Below are 21,182 nucleotides of genomic sequence, written 5' to 3' on the forward strand. Positions count from 1 at the left end.
TGGCACTTTTATAGGTACTTTGGGTTAATTTTCGTTTTATTGCGTTGATTACGAATTTATTTCACTGCTAAAAAGGCACTTTAGTAACTTTTCGATTTGTGGTTTTTTCTTTGAAATTTTTTGCACTACACTGGGACAAAATGCATTTGCCAACTGTTGGTGTTGTTGTTGTTATTCCTTTGAAATTGTATTGCACATTTCGTTGATGAGGCGTCTCGGAAAAAACATAACGTAGACGAACGAAATACGAAAAAAATGTGTTGCACGTTCCGCATGCAGCACGTTCCACGTCTTCGTTGCGTATTTGTTGTTGTGGTTTTCTCTCTTTCTTGTTTTTCTGCCGCTCACTCGACTGCGCGCCGCGAATTCAAATCTCAAACTGACCAAAAACGACAACACGAGCAACATTCCGCATTCGACCTTTTCGTACAGCAAACTTCGTGTCGCAGCCGACGCCGCTAACAGCGCGCTGTTATGCTCGATATGGCACTGCTGCGCTTTACAGTGCGCTGTTAGTTTAGACCTAAGTTAACAGCTGCCAGGGATGCTGTAAAAACGCGCTGCTTGCAGGCAAATGCATTGTTTTGACTTACACTTTTGCACTTTGTTGTGGTTAAACATTATTAATTATATTTTTTTATGTTTTTTTTACGTTTATAACAATTTGCTTTATATATACCCATTAAAAACGATGAATTATTGTAGGCTGTGAACTGCATATGGAAGCTTCAAAATTAGGTCGAAAACTGTTGAAAGTGTTTTAAATTTGTATTTCAGTTTTTGATTACTTGAGAAACTTCTACAATTAACTTTCTCTGCGTTTGCCATAAAAAGTAGCTTTAGCTCATTTGAATATCTATAAACTATTTGCAATTTCAATATCAATTCCGATCCCTTTCCATTGCCATATTCATTTCGTTAAATTGTTCATGCGCTAATTTGCGATGCCTGCAGTAACACTAAATGATAGATCTTTCTTCTCTACTACTACAGATTTCTACAAATCTAGCAGCACCTCAGGGGCCAGAGATCTAGAACTGTTTTGTGTGGGGCACTTACCTCGCCAATTTGATGAGTGGCGCGCAACGTTGCCGCAATTTGTGCAAATTTGCATAGGAATCGCTGTTCGAAGCTGGGCAGGCAGCCCTCAAAATGGGACACGAGCAGCTCACGTGCCTGGCGCATTAAAATCGCACGCGTGCGTGCCCAGTAGATGGGATAAATGTGCGACAGATGGCTGTCAATCAGTTGGGCCAGCATGCCATCATCCACAGTCGCATCCAGTTGCGTTTCCTACAAGCCAACAACAAAAGGGTTAACTCAGAGTGGGCTAACACAATTTAGTGGGCATTTGTGCACATACCTCATTTGAGTGCTCCACAACCACCTCCACTTCCACCTCCATCTCACGTTGCGGCTCCTCCAACTCTTCGTCGGACTCCTGTGGCGCAGCTGGCGCTCGTCGCAGACTTAAGTCAAGCGGCATGCACTCGACATAGGCGCTGGACGAATCCCTGCTGCCACAGCTGGAGTCCTGTTGCTCCTCCTCCTCAGCCTCCTCTTCCTTCGACTCCTTCTGAGGCAGCATTGTGGGTGCTGTTCCGCCTGCTTCGTTCTTGATCAGTGTAATTGTTGCCGTCGTAGTTGTTGCTGTTGCTGTTGCTGGTCTGCTCTGCTGACCCGTTAGACGTTGCTTGCATTTCTTTAGATAGCTGCGTACTCGCGACTTGCTGCGGTTCACCATGCTTCCAGTTGTTGTCGTTGTTGTTGTCGCTGTTGTTGCTATTTCTGTTGCTGGGCATTGACAGCACACATAATTAGCATTTGGCTTGGCCAGCGTCGACAGCTGCTGCTCCGCCTGCTGCTGTTGTTGCTGCAACATCTCCACAACAACCTCTCGCATCTCTTCCTCCTCCTCTTCATCATCCTCCTCTTCTTCGTTGCGCGCTATGGGCGCTGTGTGGCCCGCTCTGGCCTCGTTCATGTCGGCGTCGTCGTCGTTGCTCGTGTCCGTGTCCATGTCCATGTTATTCATGTTGTCCATGTCGATGGCCACCGCTAGCGGCGCCGACGTCGCGCTTTTGCCATCGATTTGAGTGTCATTCAGCACCAAGATCTCGCTTAAATGGCCCTGATCCACTAATTCGGCTCCTGGCTCGCTGCTTGTTGTCGTCGTCGTCGTCGTCGTCGTCGCAGTTGTTGCTGTTGCTTCCTCTGCTGCCGCTGCTGCTGTTGCCGTGTTTGTGTCAGCCTGCAAAGAAGGGAAAAGACAGCTACAGAAACAGAAACAGAAACCGAGACACGTGTGAAGTTCAAAATATATACGTATACACAATTGTGTTGCATGCAACAACAGGGCAAGCCAAGCCCTATTAGAGGCCAGCTGAGGCATGAAAGAATACAATGGAAACACAGCCAAATAATATTAAAAGAGGTTTAAATTAACAAAGCTTATAAACTCCATCATAATTTTATCAATTTTAAATCAAAGTTTAAAGGACATATAATATTTCATGTGTTCAACTCTTAAAGAACTTTCTTATTATTTTACTTTATTTTATTTTTATTTTATATTTGCATATCAGTTTCTCTTATTTTCTCTTATTTTTATATTTATATTTTGTAGTTTGTACACGATTTATAATTTTATTTTAATTAATAAATGGTTGCTTTCCATATAAAAATTTATTGTAATAAGACTTCTAATCAGAGTACTGCGTATGTAGAATAGTTCAACAATTTCGAATTTATATAAATTAGCTTTAATATTTTAATTTGTAGCCTAATTATTGCAGAACATACAATCAACTTTTGGTTCGCTTTTAGATTTAACTCTAAAATAAATAAAAATGAATACCTCTCATATTTAGTAATACTAAATACTCTGATATCTTTCATCTATCTACTACCTAATCTCCAATAATACTAAATTTGTGACATAAAAACATTCTCATTTCACTGTCAAAGCAGTTCGTCAGTTGGCGACATTCGTTCGATATTTCTCCAAAATTAAAGTAGCACATATTTGTTTATGTTTTGCTTGTTGTTTTCTCTAAAAATTTAAGAGACTAGCACAATAAGTAATAACTTATTTGAAATCACGCAGCATAGAAAACACATAAATAAAATAGGGTGCGCTGATATTGGGGGCACAACAGAAACCGACAAAAAACAAAAACGAAAAAAACTAAAAATACAGAAAAAAAAGAAATAGTAGAAAAGAGAAAAAAGGTTCTTTAAACACAAACACACGCGATGGACTGAGGTTTAGTTTGAGTTTGAGGTTGAGTTTGGGGTTGCCTGGGGCTACCAAAGTAAAGTGAGTACAAACTGAGCGACCCGCGAGCCGGGTGCATGTTAAAAGTTAAACAAAAAATCAATTGGGGACAGCATTGATCCGATTTCAAAGCAGCAGACAACAACGTAGGGCGTGCCGCCGCCCAGGGGAGGTGTTAAGTTAAACAACGCGAACAACCCGAACAACAACAACAATAAAAAAAAGCTGCACTCGCATTTGCATGGCATGACAATCAAATGACTTTGGTAAGCTGCAAAACGTCAGCGCGTTTGAAATTCGATTTGCCGTCGTTATTGTCATAGGTCAAGTGTAGCATAGTAGAATTCACTTTCTTTCGCACACACATTGCCCACAAATTTGCAGTGAAAGTGGCTACAATCTCAAGCCAAAAAGTTTGCCGCCTCTTTTTTTCTTTGCTGACCATAACACATAACAATGCCACTGACTTTGGCACAAGAAAACAAAACAAAAACACTGAATACCGAAAAAATACTTAAAAAGCTTGCAACCTCCGTACTGACAATGTGACACTTTCCATATATGCAACGCACACACATACACACCGTGTTGCAAAGTCGCCCACAAGTCGACACACAGCAAATTGGCAACGCGTTGCCGCTTCGTTGGCTTGTGTTGCCCCAACTAAGGCCAAGTGTCCTGTCTATGCTTTAGTCCTAGTCTAGCGAGTCTAGACTCGCCGCCAGATGTCGCTTGTGCCAAGCAGCGCGCATGCGCCACAATAAATTGCCACAAGATGTTGCACACTGAGTCGTCGTCGGCTCTGTTTGAAGTGCGGCCAAATAAATACCAATAAATATATCAAAAAAATAAAGAAATATAAAATAAAGCAAGTAAGAAAACTACTGTCGAGTGTGCTGGACTGTGAGATACCTGCTTCTCAAGTATAATTAAAGCAACTCAGTGCGGTATTGTTCTTAAAGTATAATGAATTAATGTACCGCAAAAATACTAAGACATACCGAAGGCGATATTTGGTGATTCAAAATATACCATAAAGTGTAAAATATACCATATTGTCAGCCAAGCAATTGTCTCGGCTGTTGTCGCAGATCAAAATTATCTTCTTTTGAAATAAAATAAAACAGTGCGGTATTATTCTTAAAATATACCAACTCAATATACCAAAAATAGTAAAATATACCTAGGGCTTTATTTGGTACATTGCTATAGTAGTACATTCATATTCGGTAAATTCATGCAGTACTATATTTATATTTGGTATATTTATATAGTACTACATTTATGTTTGGTGTATTGATATAGTACTAAAATATACCAGATTATCACCCAAAGCAACTCAGAACCATAGTAAGCTCTACAACTTGCATCTGATCTCAGACAAACTTTTAGGAAACATTAATACTGTATACCAAAAATCGCGACATAGCAATTGCTGTAAAAAAAAAAACTATATATATATATATATCTCGGCTGTTGACGCTGATCAAGAATAAATATACTTTAAGGGGTCGGAGATGCCTTCTTCTGTTTTCCTGCAGTCACAAAGTTATAATACCCTTCTACCCTCTGAGTAACTAGTATATAAAAAGTTATTTTTGCAGTTGTGCCAGTTTTCGAATACAGAGATTTGAATTCCAATGTTGCCCCCCAGTTGTGGCACGCACGTTGTCGTCCAATTTGCTGCCGGACGCGCAGCTCATCAATTAATTACCCAGCTCCCCAGCCTCAAGTTGCCTCAAGGCAACGTTTTATGCGTGAGTGCGTGTCTTGATCTTGTCTTGTGTGACTTGGTCAAGTCAAGTTTTATGGGCGGAAAGGAAATCGAAAATGTTGCACTAGTTGGCCATTAAAGGAAGGTCGCTTCAGTGCACCCAAAAGTCTAGACCTTGCGGCGATTGGCACTGAAAATTGGAATTGGAAATGCTACGACTGCGCGGCTGTGACTTGAATTTATATTTGATGTGATGCTTCTCACGCGTCTGCAGTTACGAATGTCTAACGCCAATTTGACCCACATTCGAAATCAAATCAAAATCTTTTGCTCGTTATTCATGCGCAGAGAGCGAAAAACAAGCTTGGAAATTAATTTTTATGCATCTCTTGTCACATTTGTGTTAATCACAACATTATGACTGCGTTTTCTTTTTATTAATTGGAAGGAAAGAGAGGTCGCCAACACCTGCGCTGAACATGAGAGAGAGAGAGAGAAAGAGGGCAAAGAGACAAATTAAATTTATTGCGTGTGATTTTGATAGTGAAAAAGACAAGCGGAATACACAAAATATTGCGTCAGTAACTAATTTGTTAGCCCCCAAAGAGGGGGAACATCGAACCGAGTGCTGTTAACGTGGCTTGAACCAAAGCGCATTGGCCAAGTCTGCGTTGGCGGTGCAAATTGCAATTGTGGAGACACATTTTAAGTGTGTGCCGAGTGTGTGTGTGCGTGTGTGTGTATGTGTGTGTGTGGGTGGCAGTTGCAACTGCTCCCGCTGCCAAATTAAGTGACAGCAAAGCCAACGAAATTGAAAATTACATCGCGGACCGTGAATGCGTGTCGTTAATGGCTTCGCCTAACCTCTGACTGCCCCTAAAAAAAGAAAAATAAAAATAAAAATGAAAGAGAAATGATTTGGCTTGAAGCTCGACTTGGAGTTGAAGCTGCAGCTGGGAGCGTGGTAAATGTAAAATGGAAAACGAAATGATGTGAGAAAGCCATTTGCATGCAAATCAGATAAAAATGCTCGTAATATCGAACGAGGTGACAAACTGACAATGCGTAAGCCTAATGCAACAAGCTCTCCAGATTACATTATTATCCATTTAACATTTAAATTGAACACCATTCACAAATAATTTCAGACCGCTCACAAAAGCTGCTCAAGTAGCTGCTTATAATTGAAACAAGTAAGAAAGCTACAGTCGAGTATGCTCGACTGTGAGATACCCGCTACCCATTTTGAATAAAAGCAATATATTTTGCGGTATTATTCTCAAAATTATTATACTACAAAAATACTAAAAATATATTTTGGGGTATTATTATTAAAATATACCAAATATACTAAAAACACTAAAAATACCAAATGGTATATTAGACCCCTAGTAAGTAGGCGTGTTTGCCCATACAAAAGTATTTCTTTAATAACTTCGACAATTTTTATCTGATCGCAACCAAATTTTCAGGAATCGTAAATACTATACTTATTATTGTATATACCAAAATTCGCAATTCTAGTTTTATAATTACGCTTGTTATTCGATTTTTTTGATTTACGGGGGCGGAACTGGGCGTGGCAAAAATTTGAAACAAACTTGATCTGCGTGCAAGCATAACAAATGCTGTCGAAAAAAAATTATAGCTCTATCTCTTATAGTCTCTGAGATCTAGGTGTTCATACGGACGGACGGACAGACGGACAGACACACAGACACACAGACACACAGACGGACATGGCCAGATCGTCTCGGCTGTTGACGCTGATCAAGAATATATATACTTTATAGGGTCGGAGATGCCTCCTTCTACCTGTTACATACATTTCCTGCCGGCACAAAGTTATAATACCCTTCTACCCTATGGGTAGCGGGTATAAAAAAATAAAACAGTTTGGAAAAAAGAAACAAAGAAATGCATAATTTTTAGTGGAAAATATAAATGGATTATAAAATTGGATTAACGAAGAAAATTTAGTTTGGTAGCAGTTTTTACTATAGCATTAAATATTAAGTGTAAAAGCAGTAGGTTTTAGTAAAATATATGTTTCCTACAAAAAATTTGATTTAATTTAATTGAAAGAATGTAGAGTGAAACACTGACTAAATGAAATATATTTTTTAATACATTTTTAGCAATAAATCATTTAGAAACCAAAAAAAAAGAGAAAATATTTAGAGTTAAATTAAATTGAATCATAATAACGAAGCATCACAAAATAATCACAAATATTTCAAAAATTTATCCCAAAAAAGCTTTGTGGAAGCATCCAAATAATTGAGCAATTTTAAAAAGTATTGATGATGACATTTTGGATTGAATTATTCTGAATTGAATTGGCAAAAAATGATCACAAATATTTAGTACAATGTACAAATAAATTAGAATACATATTTTCATTTTTAATTTATTGTGAGTTAGGAGAGCATGAAAATAATTTAGCAATTAATAATTAGCAGCACAAATTAATTTTAAATTACACATTAAAGCAAAGCAATGTGCCCAATTACGCAGTTCATTAAATGCCTCTAATAATTTACACCAAATATTTTTTGACAAACTCAACTTAATCACTATAATTTCTCAATTAAAAAACTGTAAGTTTGCAAACAAGATATACGTAGTTTTTAAACATAACTGCTAATTAAATTATTAAAAAGCCATGACAATAACAAATCTCTATAATCAATTAATTATTTTAAAAATGTCCAGCTTTCTTAGATCTGCAGATTCCTCAATTAAATTTATTTACTTTATAGTTTAAATATAGGTTTTCTGCAAAAATTTCAGTCGTAATTTTTCTACTCAACGTACTTTTACATAAAAAACAAATCCACTCAACTAAATGATTAAAATATTGCCAGCAGCTCTGTGTTTTTAGATGGTTAAATAACTGAAATTTAATAATATCCTTCCAGGCACTTAAATAAATTATTTAAATATCATAACCGGATTTTAATAATATCAATATCGTGCACAATAATCTGCTTTACTCCAGTGTGCCAATATTCAATTTCATAAGCAAGTATTTAAAGTATTTATTTAAGTTTTCGCTTGGCACAGAGTTCTTTTCATTTCCGTATTCCGTGCAGCTTATCAGACGTCGCTTTTATTTTTTATTTTACCTGTCTCAGTTTTCTGCCCTGCAAGTCAAGTAATATCAACAGAGTCCGAGTAAAACTAAAAACTAAAAAAAAAAGCAAACTGTGTTTTTTTTTCGTCATATTGCAATTGGGCATGCAAAATTTTTGTATTCATTTCGAATGCGTTGAATTTTTCATGAGATTTCCCACGTTGTGCGTGTGCGCGGGAAAAAATATTAAACTTAAACAGTTTTCATGTCTCTTGCTGTCTCTATCCTTGTCGCTGTCCCTCTCGATCGTCTCTTTCTTCAGTTAACAGCGTTTGAATGCGATTTGAAAGCCGTTCATCGTAAGAGTTGTTGCTGTTGTTGTTGTTGCTGTTGCATGTCACGGTTTTTTTTTTGTTTTTGCATGATTTCTGGTTAAAATGCAAAACTTAGTTGCGATAAATAAATATGCATGGGGATGGATGGCAAACAATGTGGAAAACGGCAACCGAAAACTGACGAGCGGATGCACAAAAGCAGCCCCCACCTAACAACAAGCAAGCAACAACAACCAACAACTAGCAACCAGCAACCAACAACCAGCAACAACTGCCAGCAACCATTGCAATTAGCTGCCACTGTAGGCAGCAACAATTTTTTATTTGGCTTTTTTTTGCTTTTTGGGTTTATTGGCCATCGAGTTTCGCGGTTCGTCTGTCCGTCCGCCGTGTCCATGCAACAAATGAGCTACTGATAAATATTATTAGCGCATTGGCTGCCCGGTTGCCCGGTTCACTGGCTCCGCTGCTCGCTGCTCGCTGCCTGCCACATTTGTGGCCATAATCGCAATTTATTTAAATGCGAGCGAAGCAGGAGCTGCCTCTGCGATTGCACTTCTGCAGCGTGTTGTCTATGTTGAACCGGTGGCTGTGAGTCCACAATTAATATCGACATTTTAACACTTAGCGCTGACTTATTGCATCTCTTAGTTTTCCAGATTGTTATTATCAATCGGGCAGACAGTACGTTTAGGCCAACAGCAAATGCTTTAAGCCGCTTCACATCGCATCGGTGGCAAGTGGCAAATGGCCAATAGCTGTTGGTGGTCCACAGCAGCAACTTAGCCTTCATATCATATCAATGCGCACCACAAAAACCAAAACACAAACAAAAAAAAAATACAACATTACGAGTACGTCAAAAGCGGCAACTTTTTACTTTGTCTTTTCGTGCTTTCGTTTTTCTCTCAGCTGAATTCAAATCTCTGCCATTTCCTTTGCACTTTTTATGCTCTTTGGCTGCAGTTAATGTGCTGCAAATTTGTTGTCCACTCAAAAAGCGATTCAAATTTGTGGTTTGCATTACAAAAATCAACTGCAGTCAATTTGTTCATGAGAAGCTTTAAATTTTGAGATATTTTATACCATAGATATTATTTATTAGTTTTGTGTATTTTTTTCGTAGTTTTTTTATTATTTCGATTTATTTTTTGTTAGTATTCATTTCTTATTAACAAAGTTAGCGTTAAACTAATTTATTTGTTTGAAATGCTTGAAATTTCCTTGAATTTATTTACGCTTTTTGTAATTCTTGCTTGAGCTATTTATTTAATATTTTATTATTCCAATGATTTTTATTAGTAATAATTTCTATTAACTGACAAAGTTTACTTTAACTCAATTTATTTATTTGAAATTCAATACTTTTTCATGGGAATGTGACATTTTTTTAAATGCTTCTTTATTTGTAAGTTTTTTCTGGTTCAATAACCCAAAGAATTTTTCCACGAGACCCTTTCACATTCAAAGAAAAAAATGTGCTTCAACACTAGCTTAACATAAGTTTTCTATTGAATAACATACTTTGGGTACTAACCATTTTTGCTTTATAACAGACTAATAAATAATAGACTAAATAAAAAAATCAACAGTTTTACTGCTGTTCATAATATGATAATTAACTTATATACAAATTTAGTATTACTCTTAACTGTTTTGTACTTCATCTATCAATAATTCACCAATAATGTTAAGCAATTGATTAATAAAAACGAATTCAAATTCTAGAAAAAACAAGTAAGAACTAAGAGATACACTCTATCCATTTTAAATTAAAGCAAAACAGTGAACAAATATACCGAAATAACATATCGCAAAAATACTAAAATATGCCACTGACTATATTTGTCATTTAATATAATGCCAGATTCAAAATATACCATACACGACTAAAATATACTAGATTGTCAACCAAAGCTACTAAAACCTGTAGTAAGTACTCTTTCTTAAATAATTTTCATAATTTGTATCTGATTGTAACCAAATTTAAGTAATTATTAAAATTGAACAAAGAAAAAACCGAAAACTTGTGAGTGATGTTTCTAACATTCTAATTGATGTAAATTCCACCTACAATAGCTCACATTTTACTTCGGTTCTCCTCCATTAATTATTCAACACAACACAATAAAATTCTATTCAAAATTTTAAATGGAAAATCGTTAAACTTAAGTAAATAGTGTAGTTCACAGCTTTGTTTATCTTAAAGCAGGCCTGCAGCTGTTCATTAGAATTCCATTCTAGAACTGCAATTAACTATTTTCAATCTCTGTTCTCAATAATGACTTTTCAAAAACAAAGCATTTCAAATTCAAAATATTCTCTATATGCCAAACAAAATAAAATATCAATATTTGTTAAAAGGTGTTGTTGGTAAAATATAATTTGTGTAATTAATATACCCATCAAAAATAACAATTAACTGCTTTTTACTTCTGCCCTTGCCAATCAATTATTCACATCACTAGCCAGCACATCACAAAATTGAATCCCCATCTGAATCTGATCTCTCAATTTATGCGCTTACTTATGAGTAATGTGACATGATTAATCAACAATAATAGGTTGCGAATACGAGTAGTTCAATCGTTGAAAATTACTCAATTTAAATCAATAAATGTTGCTACAATTTCCAGGTGACCCCCATTTCCATGGCCATGCCCAATTCCCAATTCCCAATTCCCAGTTTGCAGTTCCCATAAGCAAATTGGGATTTCCATTTCGTGTTTTTCATTTCTCCATCAACCTACCGTTGTTGTTGTTGTTGTTGTAGTTGTCTCAATGGCTGCATACGAATGCCAGATCAATGTCGGCTGCGTATTGTGGCCCATGCCCAGGCGCAGGCGAGCATATTGCTTCATGAATAGTTTCCAGATTACATAAGACATCTTTTTGCTGGCAGAGGAAGAGCGACTCTGAGAGTGAGACTGAAACTCATAAAGATCGATGCGGGCAGCGAGAGATATCCACATGCAAATTATATGCGTGCCAGGAAACCGACGTCTGGCGATCCAGGCTCGATCAGAGCCAAACTGGGATTTAGTCTCGGGTAGAGCGAGGCAGAGCGAGACAGAGAGAGAGCGAGATAGAGACGAGTGACGAGATTGAAGGGGACGACTGCAAGGGATCACTTAATGCGTAGTTTGTGTTGCGTTTATTGTTTTCATAAATAAAGAAAATGTGTTGTACGAAACGCGACGCGACGCGACGCGACTCAAAAGACTCGACTCGAGTCGACTCGAGCTGCCTGCCACTCCAAAATTTGTCGGTTTACATTATTATTATTATTGCTTATTATTATATGGCAATGGCTGGCGATGGCGATGGCGCTGGCGATTCACTTTACAAAAGACAGATTCACTTCATTTTTCACAAAACAAAAAACCAACAAAAGGCCTGACTGCTTGCCTTCCTCCCTCCAAGATAGAGAGAGAGAGATGGTGGTGGGGAGACAAGTCGGAGCAGCGGCTTAGTGATTTTTGTATTATTTTAATATTTATTTACATTTGAGCATTTTGCATAACGCGCGGGTCACGACGGAAATCGTCGGCTGGCAATTTATCAATACATAGTTGTTGTTTTATTTTCGTTGTTTTATTTTTATTTTTGCTTTTCCTTCAGATACAAATATATATGCCTATATATGTGTATGTGTGTGTGTTTGTTGGCTTGTAGCCTAAGGTAGAAGGCAAGCGAGACAGAAAGGTTCAGGTCCAGCCATCTACGTGCAATGTGCGAGGGGCCAGACAACCAAGGAAAAAATCAAAAACCACTGAATACAAATGAAAAACGCGCCAAAAAATCAAAACGCGCACAAATTTTTGCGGGGGGCGTTCGCGATTCGAGCCACGAGATCAATAGGAAAAACGACAAAAACAAAAAAACTCGCGCCAGGTTTTAGGCCGCGTAGCCAAAACCATTGGCTCTGGGCCTGGCCTGACACTGGGATAAAGATTGGGATTGCAATTGCGGCGCAACTCCAACTTCAACTTTAACTACGACTATGTCCGCGTCTGTCCGGTGGAAAACAAGTTCAAAGCGTTTGCGGCGCGCAACTAAATTGAAATGAGCTAAGCGAAAAAATGGAAAAGCCGCACACTGGCCATCGAGAAGGGGGAGTGTAGAGCACAGACAGTGTGTTACACACCTACAACACACACACACACAACCACACACTCTCAATACACTCGCCCATTTGCAGGCTTGAATGATTTTCCATGCGTGCGAACGCTTTTCAATGTGAATCCGCTGCTGAACGAATGATTCGTTGAGCGCTTGATTGAATGCCACTCAGCTCAGTTTTCGTATTGATGATGAGAGTAATGTACACTGGACAACATTATTACTTAACCATTAACACATAACGAATATTAATCACAACCACCATTCAGGAAATCGAACTTCTTCTTGCACAATTAATATTATGCAAAATTGTGCAGGAAATTACTCTCTGACATAATTTCCATTTATGTGGATTTGTATATTTCGCAACGCAGTTTTAAAGTGCTATTAATCATTGGTGTAACTTTGAAAATTTTGGTATCCTGAATATTTTACAATACTAATAATCTTTAGTTGAACTCTAAAAAGAATGTTCTCCTAAACATTTTCAACATTAATCCTAAGTTGAATTCAGAAAATAATAATCTGCTCAAAAGGTTCTAAATTTGCTCTGAAGTTCTAAATGGAAAAGAAGATTTATTGAAAATACTAAAAAAATACTATAAAAATAATACTATTCTATAGTTGAATTTAAAAAAGAAAAATATTATTGACCTTTAGTAAAATTTTAAATTCTCATAAACATTTTGTAATACAAATCCTATCTTTAAATTTTTAAAAGAACAATTGCTCAAATAAAATAAATTTATGTCCGTAATATAAAATATCTAAGAATCAGGTTTAAATCTTGATATTTTGGAACCAAACTAATATAGAACTATAGTATAATAAATATAAAATGTAAATTATATATTAACCATAAAAGGAAGTACTTCTCAAAATATACGTATAGATATTGAAAATATTCTTAACATTTATACATAACAATTTTTTAAACCTAGATTTTCAGCTATTCTTTTCACATTTACCAAACTTTACGCAAATGTATATCAAATTTCCATTAATTATAATATTGTATACACTTCCTGCACCCATCTGTAATATTAAAGTCTCATTCTAACCCCAATGCCAACATGTTCTTAGAGGCTTATGTACTATGTGCCTCCACTTTTGTTGCACAGTGATAAATGAATGCTAAACACTGCACAACAACACACCCACATTGCCTGGGTTGAGGGATATTTTATTGTTAGTCTGTTTTGCGTGCTAGCTGGGCTTTGTTTAATACTCTGAGTGTTATTGTTTGCTCTACGTCTCCGTCTCCAACAACTTCGCCATCATTCCCATTCCCCACAATTGTTTACCATAATTGCCAAGTGCCAAGCGCATAGAGCGACATCTGCGCCTCTGCCTTGAACTTGGCAAAAAAAACATAAAATAAAAACTCTGATAGTTTCCATACACAACGAATACTACTCATACTCATGCTGATACTCATGCTCGCACTCGCACTCGCACTCGTATTCGAACTCGCACTCGTACGTGTTAGTGTTTAGTTTATATGTCTTTTGACAGGCCTTTTGTTTACGCAGACCATCAGAATGGTCGACAACAAGAGCTGACAGCTTTTGTGCTCCGTTCTTCGCCATTTAATGTGATTTTAATCATCGATAACTTTGCATAAAAACCACGCTCAACTTCTAAGTGCTGAGAAATAAACATTTGGACACGGGATAAGCAGAATGTTTTCCATATTTTGCGCGTCTCAATGGTTTTTTCAGCTGGATATGACACTTGATAAATGCCCTTTCATCTGTAAACTAACATATACTCTATAGACAGACATTTCCGTTGTTGGGGAAAAGCAATTAAAACGATGATTGAATTTCTGACGTCAACTGCAAGTCAGTAAACTATACTTGTTTATAATTATTGGGTAGTTATATACATATAGTACATAGTAAGCGCTAATTTGCGCTAGTAAATTTTATAGATAGTTCACCTAAAGATGAACTCACATATCTCTTTGAGTTGTTTGAATAGAGAGAATCTTAAACAATCGTTAAAGTGAGAAAAAAAGTATATATTACTCTATAGTACAGATTCTATATTATATGGAAAATAGATATGTAATATAGTTTAGGATATAGCAACTTATAGTTAAGTATATAAGTAAATATACTATATAATAGAATGTATAGGAACTCGATTGTATTTAGCCTCTAAATATTTATATAAATATAGAATATAATATGTAGAGAGTAGGTAGAGATAAGAATCTATTGAGACTCGATATTTCAAAGAATAGAATATATACTATATTGATCTAATCTTATTCCCAATTTTTAATAAGGTTGATCACTAGAATTGTATAGAATGCCTTGTCAATATCAGAAATTTAATCCACAATTTAATAAATCTGTAATAATTTTAAATGCTTTAAAATCTTAAATTTCTAAAAATCATTAAAAATACATATTACAAAATTAAGTATGCTATAAAAATGTCGAATTTCAAAGCGGAACTGCTATGCAACAATTTGAACCAGTTACTCGGGTTCCTGTTCGAATTCCAAACCGTCTCTCCACATAATAGAAAACTCTTTGATATGCCAAGGGCGTAAACTCGGCACTCTTCTCCATAATACGTGTTGTGCCTGCAATTCGTCGCATTGTTGAGGCAAAAAACTAAAAACACGCCCAAAACAATTTCGAAATCGCACAAATAATTGCCAAAATCGACAGAGGAAAAAAAAAACACACAAAACTTTCATAAAATGGCATAAATTGGATTTCTAACACTGCGGCTTGAATTTAAGCTACACAACTTGCTGTAAAGTGCAACTTTTGGGGGGCCTTTTAGTTTGTTTGAATTGATAAGAGACGACAGCGACAGCAACAGACACGGGAGCGGGAAAAGGAATGAGAAGTGTTTATCAAACTGACAGCAATAATCGCTCAAAGCCCAAAGCTAACATGCAGAACGCTGCTCATGGCCAAGCTAGAACGGTTCGCGGGCCGGTGGACACACCTTCCTGGTGTGGCCTATAAGAGTATTTAGCAAAAACTAAATAAAACGGAAACGGAACAAAGCGGCAGACAGTTGGCAACCCTAACCGTAACCCTAACAGTAACGGTAACTGTAACTATAACTGTAAAACGGGGGTTGCGGTGTATGGAATGAGCTTTTGAGCAACTTTTGACGTCTGGTCTTTGGAGAAATTGAACTTAGTCACGCCAATGCGAAATGTGGCTAACCCTTTTGTTTGGCTGCCCCACAAATTTCGCAGGAAAAACAAAATTAGCTGCAAATTACGCCAAAATATTATTGTCTTTAATTGAATTTGCCTGAAAGCGAATTATTAATTGAATTCGTTAGAAACACAAGCGTTTGTGATATAAAATCAATTAAAGCAACTCCAAAGGGGGTTGCAATTATCTATTATGTGTTAGTTGTTGTTGTTGACCCACATTTTGCACTCAGGACACTCACCCGCTGTTGCTGCTGCTGCTGTTGATGACGGCGACGCGGCAGCGACAAACGCTTTTTAATCCACTTGAGCGTCGTTTGACGGCTGCGTGTGAGCGACATGCTGCAAAAGCTGCAAATGTGTGTGATCAGCACAAGGATGAGCTGCAGCCACTCAACACACTGTTCGCGCGTGGGCAGACGCAACATTAAACACAGCACTCTCCTCGCTCTAACAACAACACCAATTTCATAACTTCACAAAGAGAGCGGGAGAGTGAGAGAGCGAGTGCAAAGAGAGCCGGGAAATTTTTACGTCACGCGATGGATATTTTTAAAGCTTTATTTTTTGCACAAATTTTGATGTGTATTTTCGGTAATCACTTTCTTTTTTATTTTTATTGCACTTTTTGATGGGAGGCGTGGGCGGTGGGTGTAATTTGCCTTTTGTATTGTAAAGTAACTGTGAACGGTACGCGGACACTGACTGACTGTTGTTACTTCAGTTGCGTTTGTTGTTTGACTGAGAATGCGGTCGACTTTGCAGCTACTGAGACGACATCGACAACGGTGGCGACAGCGGCAGCGACGCTGGCAGTGAGAGCGGCTCAATCTGAGACTGAGAGTGTTTGCAGTAGGCGCAAATTGTCACCAATGCGACTAGCTTGTAGCTGTAGTTGTTGTTAGTGGCGTTTGCTATTGTTGATATTTGTGGCGCTGTCGGTACCGCGTTTTGTTTATAACTGGTGCGTGTGTCGAGCCCAAGAAAGTACATACGAGTACGAATGTGTATAAATAATGCAATAAGCAACAGCGACAAAAACAAAAGCACACAAAAACCCCGAAACCTTAAACGGCACTTTTTTGCAGTCAGAGCACATCGCACTTCAAAGCCGGCGTCGCAGCAAGTAAGCGCTGCCGACGTCGCTGTCACTATCGCAGCCCTGCTCTAGGCCGTGGTCGCTGCCGAAACTGAAACTGAGCTTTGCACTCAATTTAATTGGCGGCAGCAGCAACAACAACAACGACATGCATGCCAGAGAAGCTTAAGCTTCTTCTTCTAGCTTTCGCTATTGTTGTTGGCGCGAGAAGTGCTGTCCATGTATTGTTCTTGTAATATAAGTGTTTATCCTCTGCATAGTGGTACAGAAAGTGAAGTTTGCTATTTAGAGTATGCAACTCATCAAATATTTTAAGTTCTTGAAATTGTGTTGTGTTATAATTAATAACAAAATTCCAAAAACTTATAAAATCTGCAATATCTAAAACGAATTAATAATTAATTATAAAATTGCATGATGTAAATAAATTCGTGTGTAAATAAACATAATTTATGTAAATTAAAGTTTAAATAAACTTCAACAAGTTTTTAGATTAACAGAAAATTGTTGCATTTTTAAGCGACTTACACCACTGTGCGTTAGGCACGCGCTCGCACTTTTTTTTTAACTCCATCCAAAAGGTGAGAGTGAGAAAGAAAGAGAACGAAAACAAAAGCTCAGCGTGCAAGTGCATTTGGCGGATGGAGGAAGCAGCAGTAAAAGCAACAGAAGCCCAAAAGCTTTATCGGCACTTCTTGCTGTTGTTGTCATTGTTATTGTTATTTACTTGGTCGCGTTGCCAATGCATTTTATTGCTTCGGTTGTTCGGCTGTTGCTGCGGCTGTTGCCGTTGCTATTACGGTTATTTATTTATTTATGCTAATGTTGCTGTCGACGGTGACCGCGACGCCACTGTCGACGCCACTGTCGACGCCGACGCTGACGTTGCATTGTTCAGAATGAGAACAACTAGACAATAACAACAACAGAAACAACAACAACACGAGGCGCTCACGCGACCAAAGCACATAAATAAAGTGTTCTCATAGTAGTTATCTGTTATACGATGTTGTACGATATTCGCGTACATATTGTTTATACATATATTTATGAAGAAAGTGCCTCAGCACATTTTGGGCTGCTTTTTCAGTTTTGCTTCCCATCGGCTTGGGAATTATTATGAAAAATTCTCAACACGTTTTCACTCGTCGCTTGCCAAAACTGATCACGAAGGTGCACGTTGCATTGTTGCATGGTGTCCAATGCAAAACACCTGTGGATGGTGCTGCGAGTCGCCTCCCGTTTCCCAAAGATGTCGGTGCTCGGTACGAAATGCGAATCGTAACTCCCACAGGTACGTGCCACTTGCCACCTGCTACTTGCCACTTGTAAATGAACACAACGAATATATTGTGCTATTATTGTGTTATTTTTATGACTCCCAACTGAATGTTGTTCAACGAGAATTGTGATGCCATTTTCATTCATAAGTTATCGATTGCCAGCAACGACCTGAAGGGGTAAATAAATCATGTTGTTTGTTATTGCGTGAGCTTTTCACCTCTTGAGGTTAAAACTGTAATATGACGATGCATTACTTTAAGTTATTTCCGCAGTAAAATACTTTGTTTGAAAAACAGTAACGAATAATAAAAAATATTCGACTTTTCACCAATTTATGAAAGACGAAAAACTTTAAGATAGGTTATAAATAATTCTAACTATAAAATACAAATAAATTCAGAATAAATGTCATACAAATTGCATTACTTCTATAAACATTTAATATTCCTCAATTAATATATATTTCTATTGTATATTTATTAGTTTTTTATATATTATATGATAAAGTTTCATTTTTAACAAAATCAGCAGTGCTTTGGAATTTAGAATATATAGTTTTCGAAACAAATACTAAAATTCTGGAAAACAGTTTCCTATAGAATGCTTTGACTGTGCCGTAATCCCATTTGAAGTCGAAATAGAAACGTCTCACAGTGTCAAGTCGAACCTTTGCTTATAATATTAATATTAAGTTTACATTTGTAACTAAAAATAAAGTTATTTAATAAAAAGTAGCAATGGATTCCGATGCCGAGGACCTAAAGAGTGTGGAGAGTTCCTCGATAATAATGGAGCAAATTGATGGTAAAGGTGATGCTACATCACAGGCAAATCACAAGAAGAAGACTGGCTCGTGGATATTCGAAACAGTTGGCGGCTATTACTTGCCCAAAGAGAACTTGAGCAAACTCTCAGCCAAGGAGCAGGAGCAGTTGCTCATCAGAGACTTGATCTATGCTTTCTCAGGCGTGCCCGCATCACACATACGACCTGACTTACCGATCGATATGATCAGTCTGCTGAAAACAGCGCAGATCGATGAAGTGCGCTTCAAGATCGACGAGAACTTTAGCGGCGCCTTTCGAGCGTTGGCCAATGAATTGCTGCCCCTCATTGGATACTACATCAATGTGCAGAGTTTTATCGAGGACACGGTGATGTCGAAGAGTTGTTATCGTACTTTAGGCGTCGCACTACATCGCAACATAGAATCTTATTTTGAACTGTTGTCCACGCTGGAGACGCAGCTGCAGCAGCAGAAACTGAATCTGCAACAGTTGGTGAAACAATTGCGTCCTTGGGTGAGCAACCTGCAGTCTCTGGCCAGTGTGACCAGCCACGCTAGACGCAGCGAATGTTCGATTGCAGCGTTGCTGTCGATGATGTATGAACAGCAGCAGCATTTTAAGTGCAACGCTTTGAAGCAAGTTATGACTGCTGTGTCGGATTATTACATGAAGATGGTGCAACTGTGGACGCAGAAGGGCGTGCTGTACGATGTGCGTGGCGACTTCTTTGTGGAGGACACACATGCCACAGCGATGAGCAGCACTTTGTTGTCGCCGAAGCAATGTTGCCACGCGTTTTGGCAGCAACGCTACAAGCTGCACTTGCAACGTTTGCCCAGTTTCCTTGAGCCGCAGAGTGAGAAAATTTTTCTGGCCGGCAAGTATCTAAATGTGTTGCGTCAGTGCAACGTGCAGATGCAACTGATGCAGATGCCTCTGAACTATGTGTTTGGAGATGAGGCGCATGTGGAGTTCATACGCAGCAGCTACGAGTTGCCAGCGCGAAAGTTGCTCGACATACTCAAGGATCAAGGACAATTGCAGCAACATTTGAGCAATCTCTTGGATTACGTGCTATTGCAACAAAATCAATTTGTGGATTCGCTGCTGGAAAAGTGTGCGGTGCAGTTGCAAGATCCTGTGGATAGTTTGGTGCCGGAGAAGCTGCAGAAGTTGTTGCTGGAGACGCTGCAAAGGAGCTCGAATCCTTATAAGCACATGTTGCAGCTGCAGCTGATGGAGTGCGATGTGGTTGCTCAGCTCGAACATCGCGAGCAGCAGGAAAAATCAAGCGATGAGCTGACCAGCGAGGAGGATCAGTTGCCTGAACCTTTGAGCATTGCTGGCTACGAAAGCATCGCTTTGCGTTATACTCCCAATTGGCCGATTAGTTTGGTGTTGCATGAAGAGCTGCTGCAACAGCTGCAGCTAGTGCAACGCGTGCTCTTCTTGCTGCGTTACGTGCAACATCAATTACAAAGCATCACCTACAACTTATCCAAGTGCAATCCACTTGCGGCAGAGCTGCGCGATCGCATGAATGAAACCATCAAGCAGGTGGAGCAGCATTTGCTCTTGGATGTGTTGGAACCACGTTGGCAACGCTTGCTTCAGGCTGTGGAAAAGGCTCAATTGGTGGATGATGTCATCAGAAGATTCGAATGGACTGTCAAGCAATGTGTGCAACTTTGTCTGCTCTCTGAGCCCGTGTCCTTTGTGCGTTCGCTTTTTACGCTGGGGCAAATGTGCCTCAACTTTTGTGGCTTCATTGAGGAACCAAATGACGGAGAATTCGATGCTGGACTCTTTGAATATGATGGCGAATTTACAAGCTTATTACAGAGCCTTCTAAATGTTATTGAGCATTTGGCAAACTCAAGTCAAATTGACGATAATGAGCGAGAGTCCTGCAAGCAGCTTCTCGATCGCATCAAATTCGATCGTAGAAGCCCAAAGCTAAAGCTTTATTAGTTGTAAGTTTTTATTTTTTTTTTAATTGCTAAACAGTTGAAGTCATTTTAGGCCAAATTGATTGTGCTCCAAAATTCATTAGCTTCAAAGTAATGTAAACTTCTGAAAAAAATTGTTTTTATGAATATTTTATTTCATTTTTAATTTAATACATTTTAAGACAAAAAGGTTGTTGATTTGAATTTGTTGTTTTTTTCTTATATTTTGACAACACAAAAAATATAATTATAGGACAATACCAATTCCATTTTTCTAGGCGCAAAAGATAATTGACTAAACGCAAGCTGGTTACACTAACAGTGTTTTGCTCTTCTCTTTAGACTCTT

The 21,182-nt window shown here is 38.1% G+C and overlaps 2 protein-coding genes across 3 annotated transcripts in view; one reads left to right on the forward strand and one right to left on the reverse strand.

The window, feature by feature from the left end:
• Window positions 1-16,769, reverse strand: part of LOC133840802 (uncharacterized) — a 31,609-nt gene extending 14,840 nt beyond the window's left edge. The window contains exons 1-3 of one of the 2 annotated variants that reach the window (XM_062272875.1): window positions 15,951-16,769; window positions 1,364-2,251; window positions 1,060-1,293 (exon numbers count right to left, since the gene is read on the reverse strand). In XM_062272875.1, the coding sequence (XP_062128859.1) occupies window positions 1,060-1,293; window positions 1,364-2,251; window positions 15,951-16,142 (1,314 nt within the window). In that variant the 5' untranslated portion in view covers window positions 16,143-16,769. The remainder of the gene's footprint in view (window positions 1-1,059; window positions 1,294-1,363; window positions 2,252-15,950) is intronic. The other variant, XM_062272876.1, reaches the window with a different exon arrangement.
• A 1,940-nt stretch (window positions 16,770-18,709) lies between these two features.
• Window positions 18,710-21,027, forward strand: LOC133842805 (gamma-tubulin complex component 2 homolog). Its single transcript, XM_062276057.1, has one exon. The coding sequence runs from the start codon at window positions 18,835-18,837 to the stop codon at window positions 20,854-20,856; it is 2,022 nt and encodes a 673-aa protein (XP_062132041.1). The 5' UTR covers window positions 18,710-18,834; the 3' UTR covers window positions 20,857-21,027.
• The last annotated feature ends 155 nt before the right edge of the window (window positions 21,028-21,182 follow it).

The sequence above is a fragment of the Drosophila sulfurigaster genome, chromosome 3, assembly GCF_023558435.1.
Source record: "Drosophila sulfurigaster albostrigata strain 15112-1811.04 chromosome 3, ASM2355843v2, whole genome shotgun sequence".
Classification (NCBI taxonomy): domain Eukaryota; kingdom Metazoa; phylum Arthropoda; class Insecta; order Diptera; family Drosophilidae; genus Drosophila; species Drosophila sulfurigaster.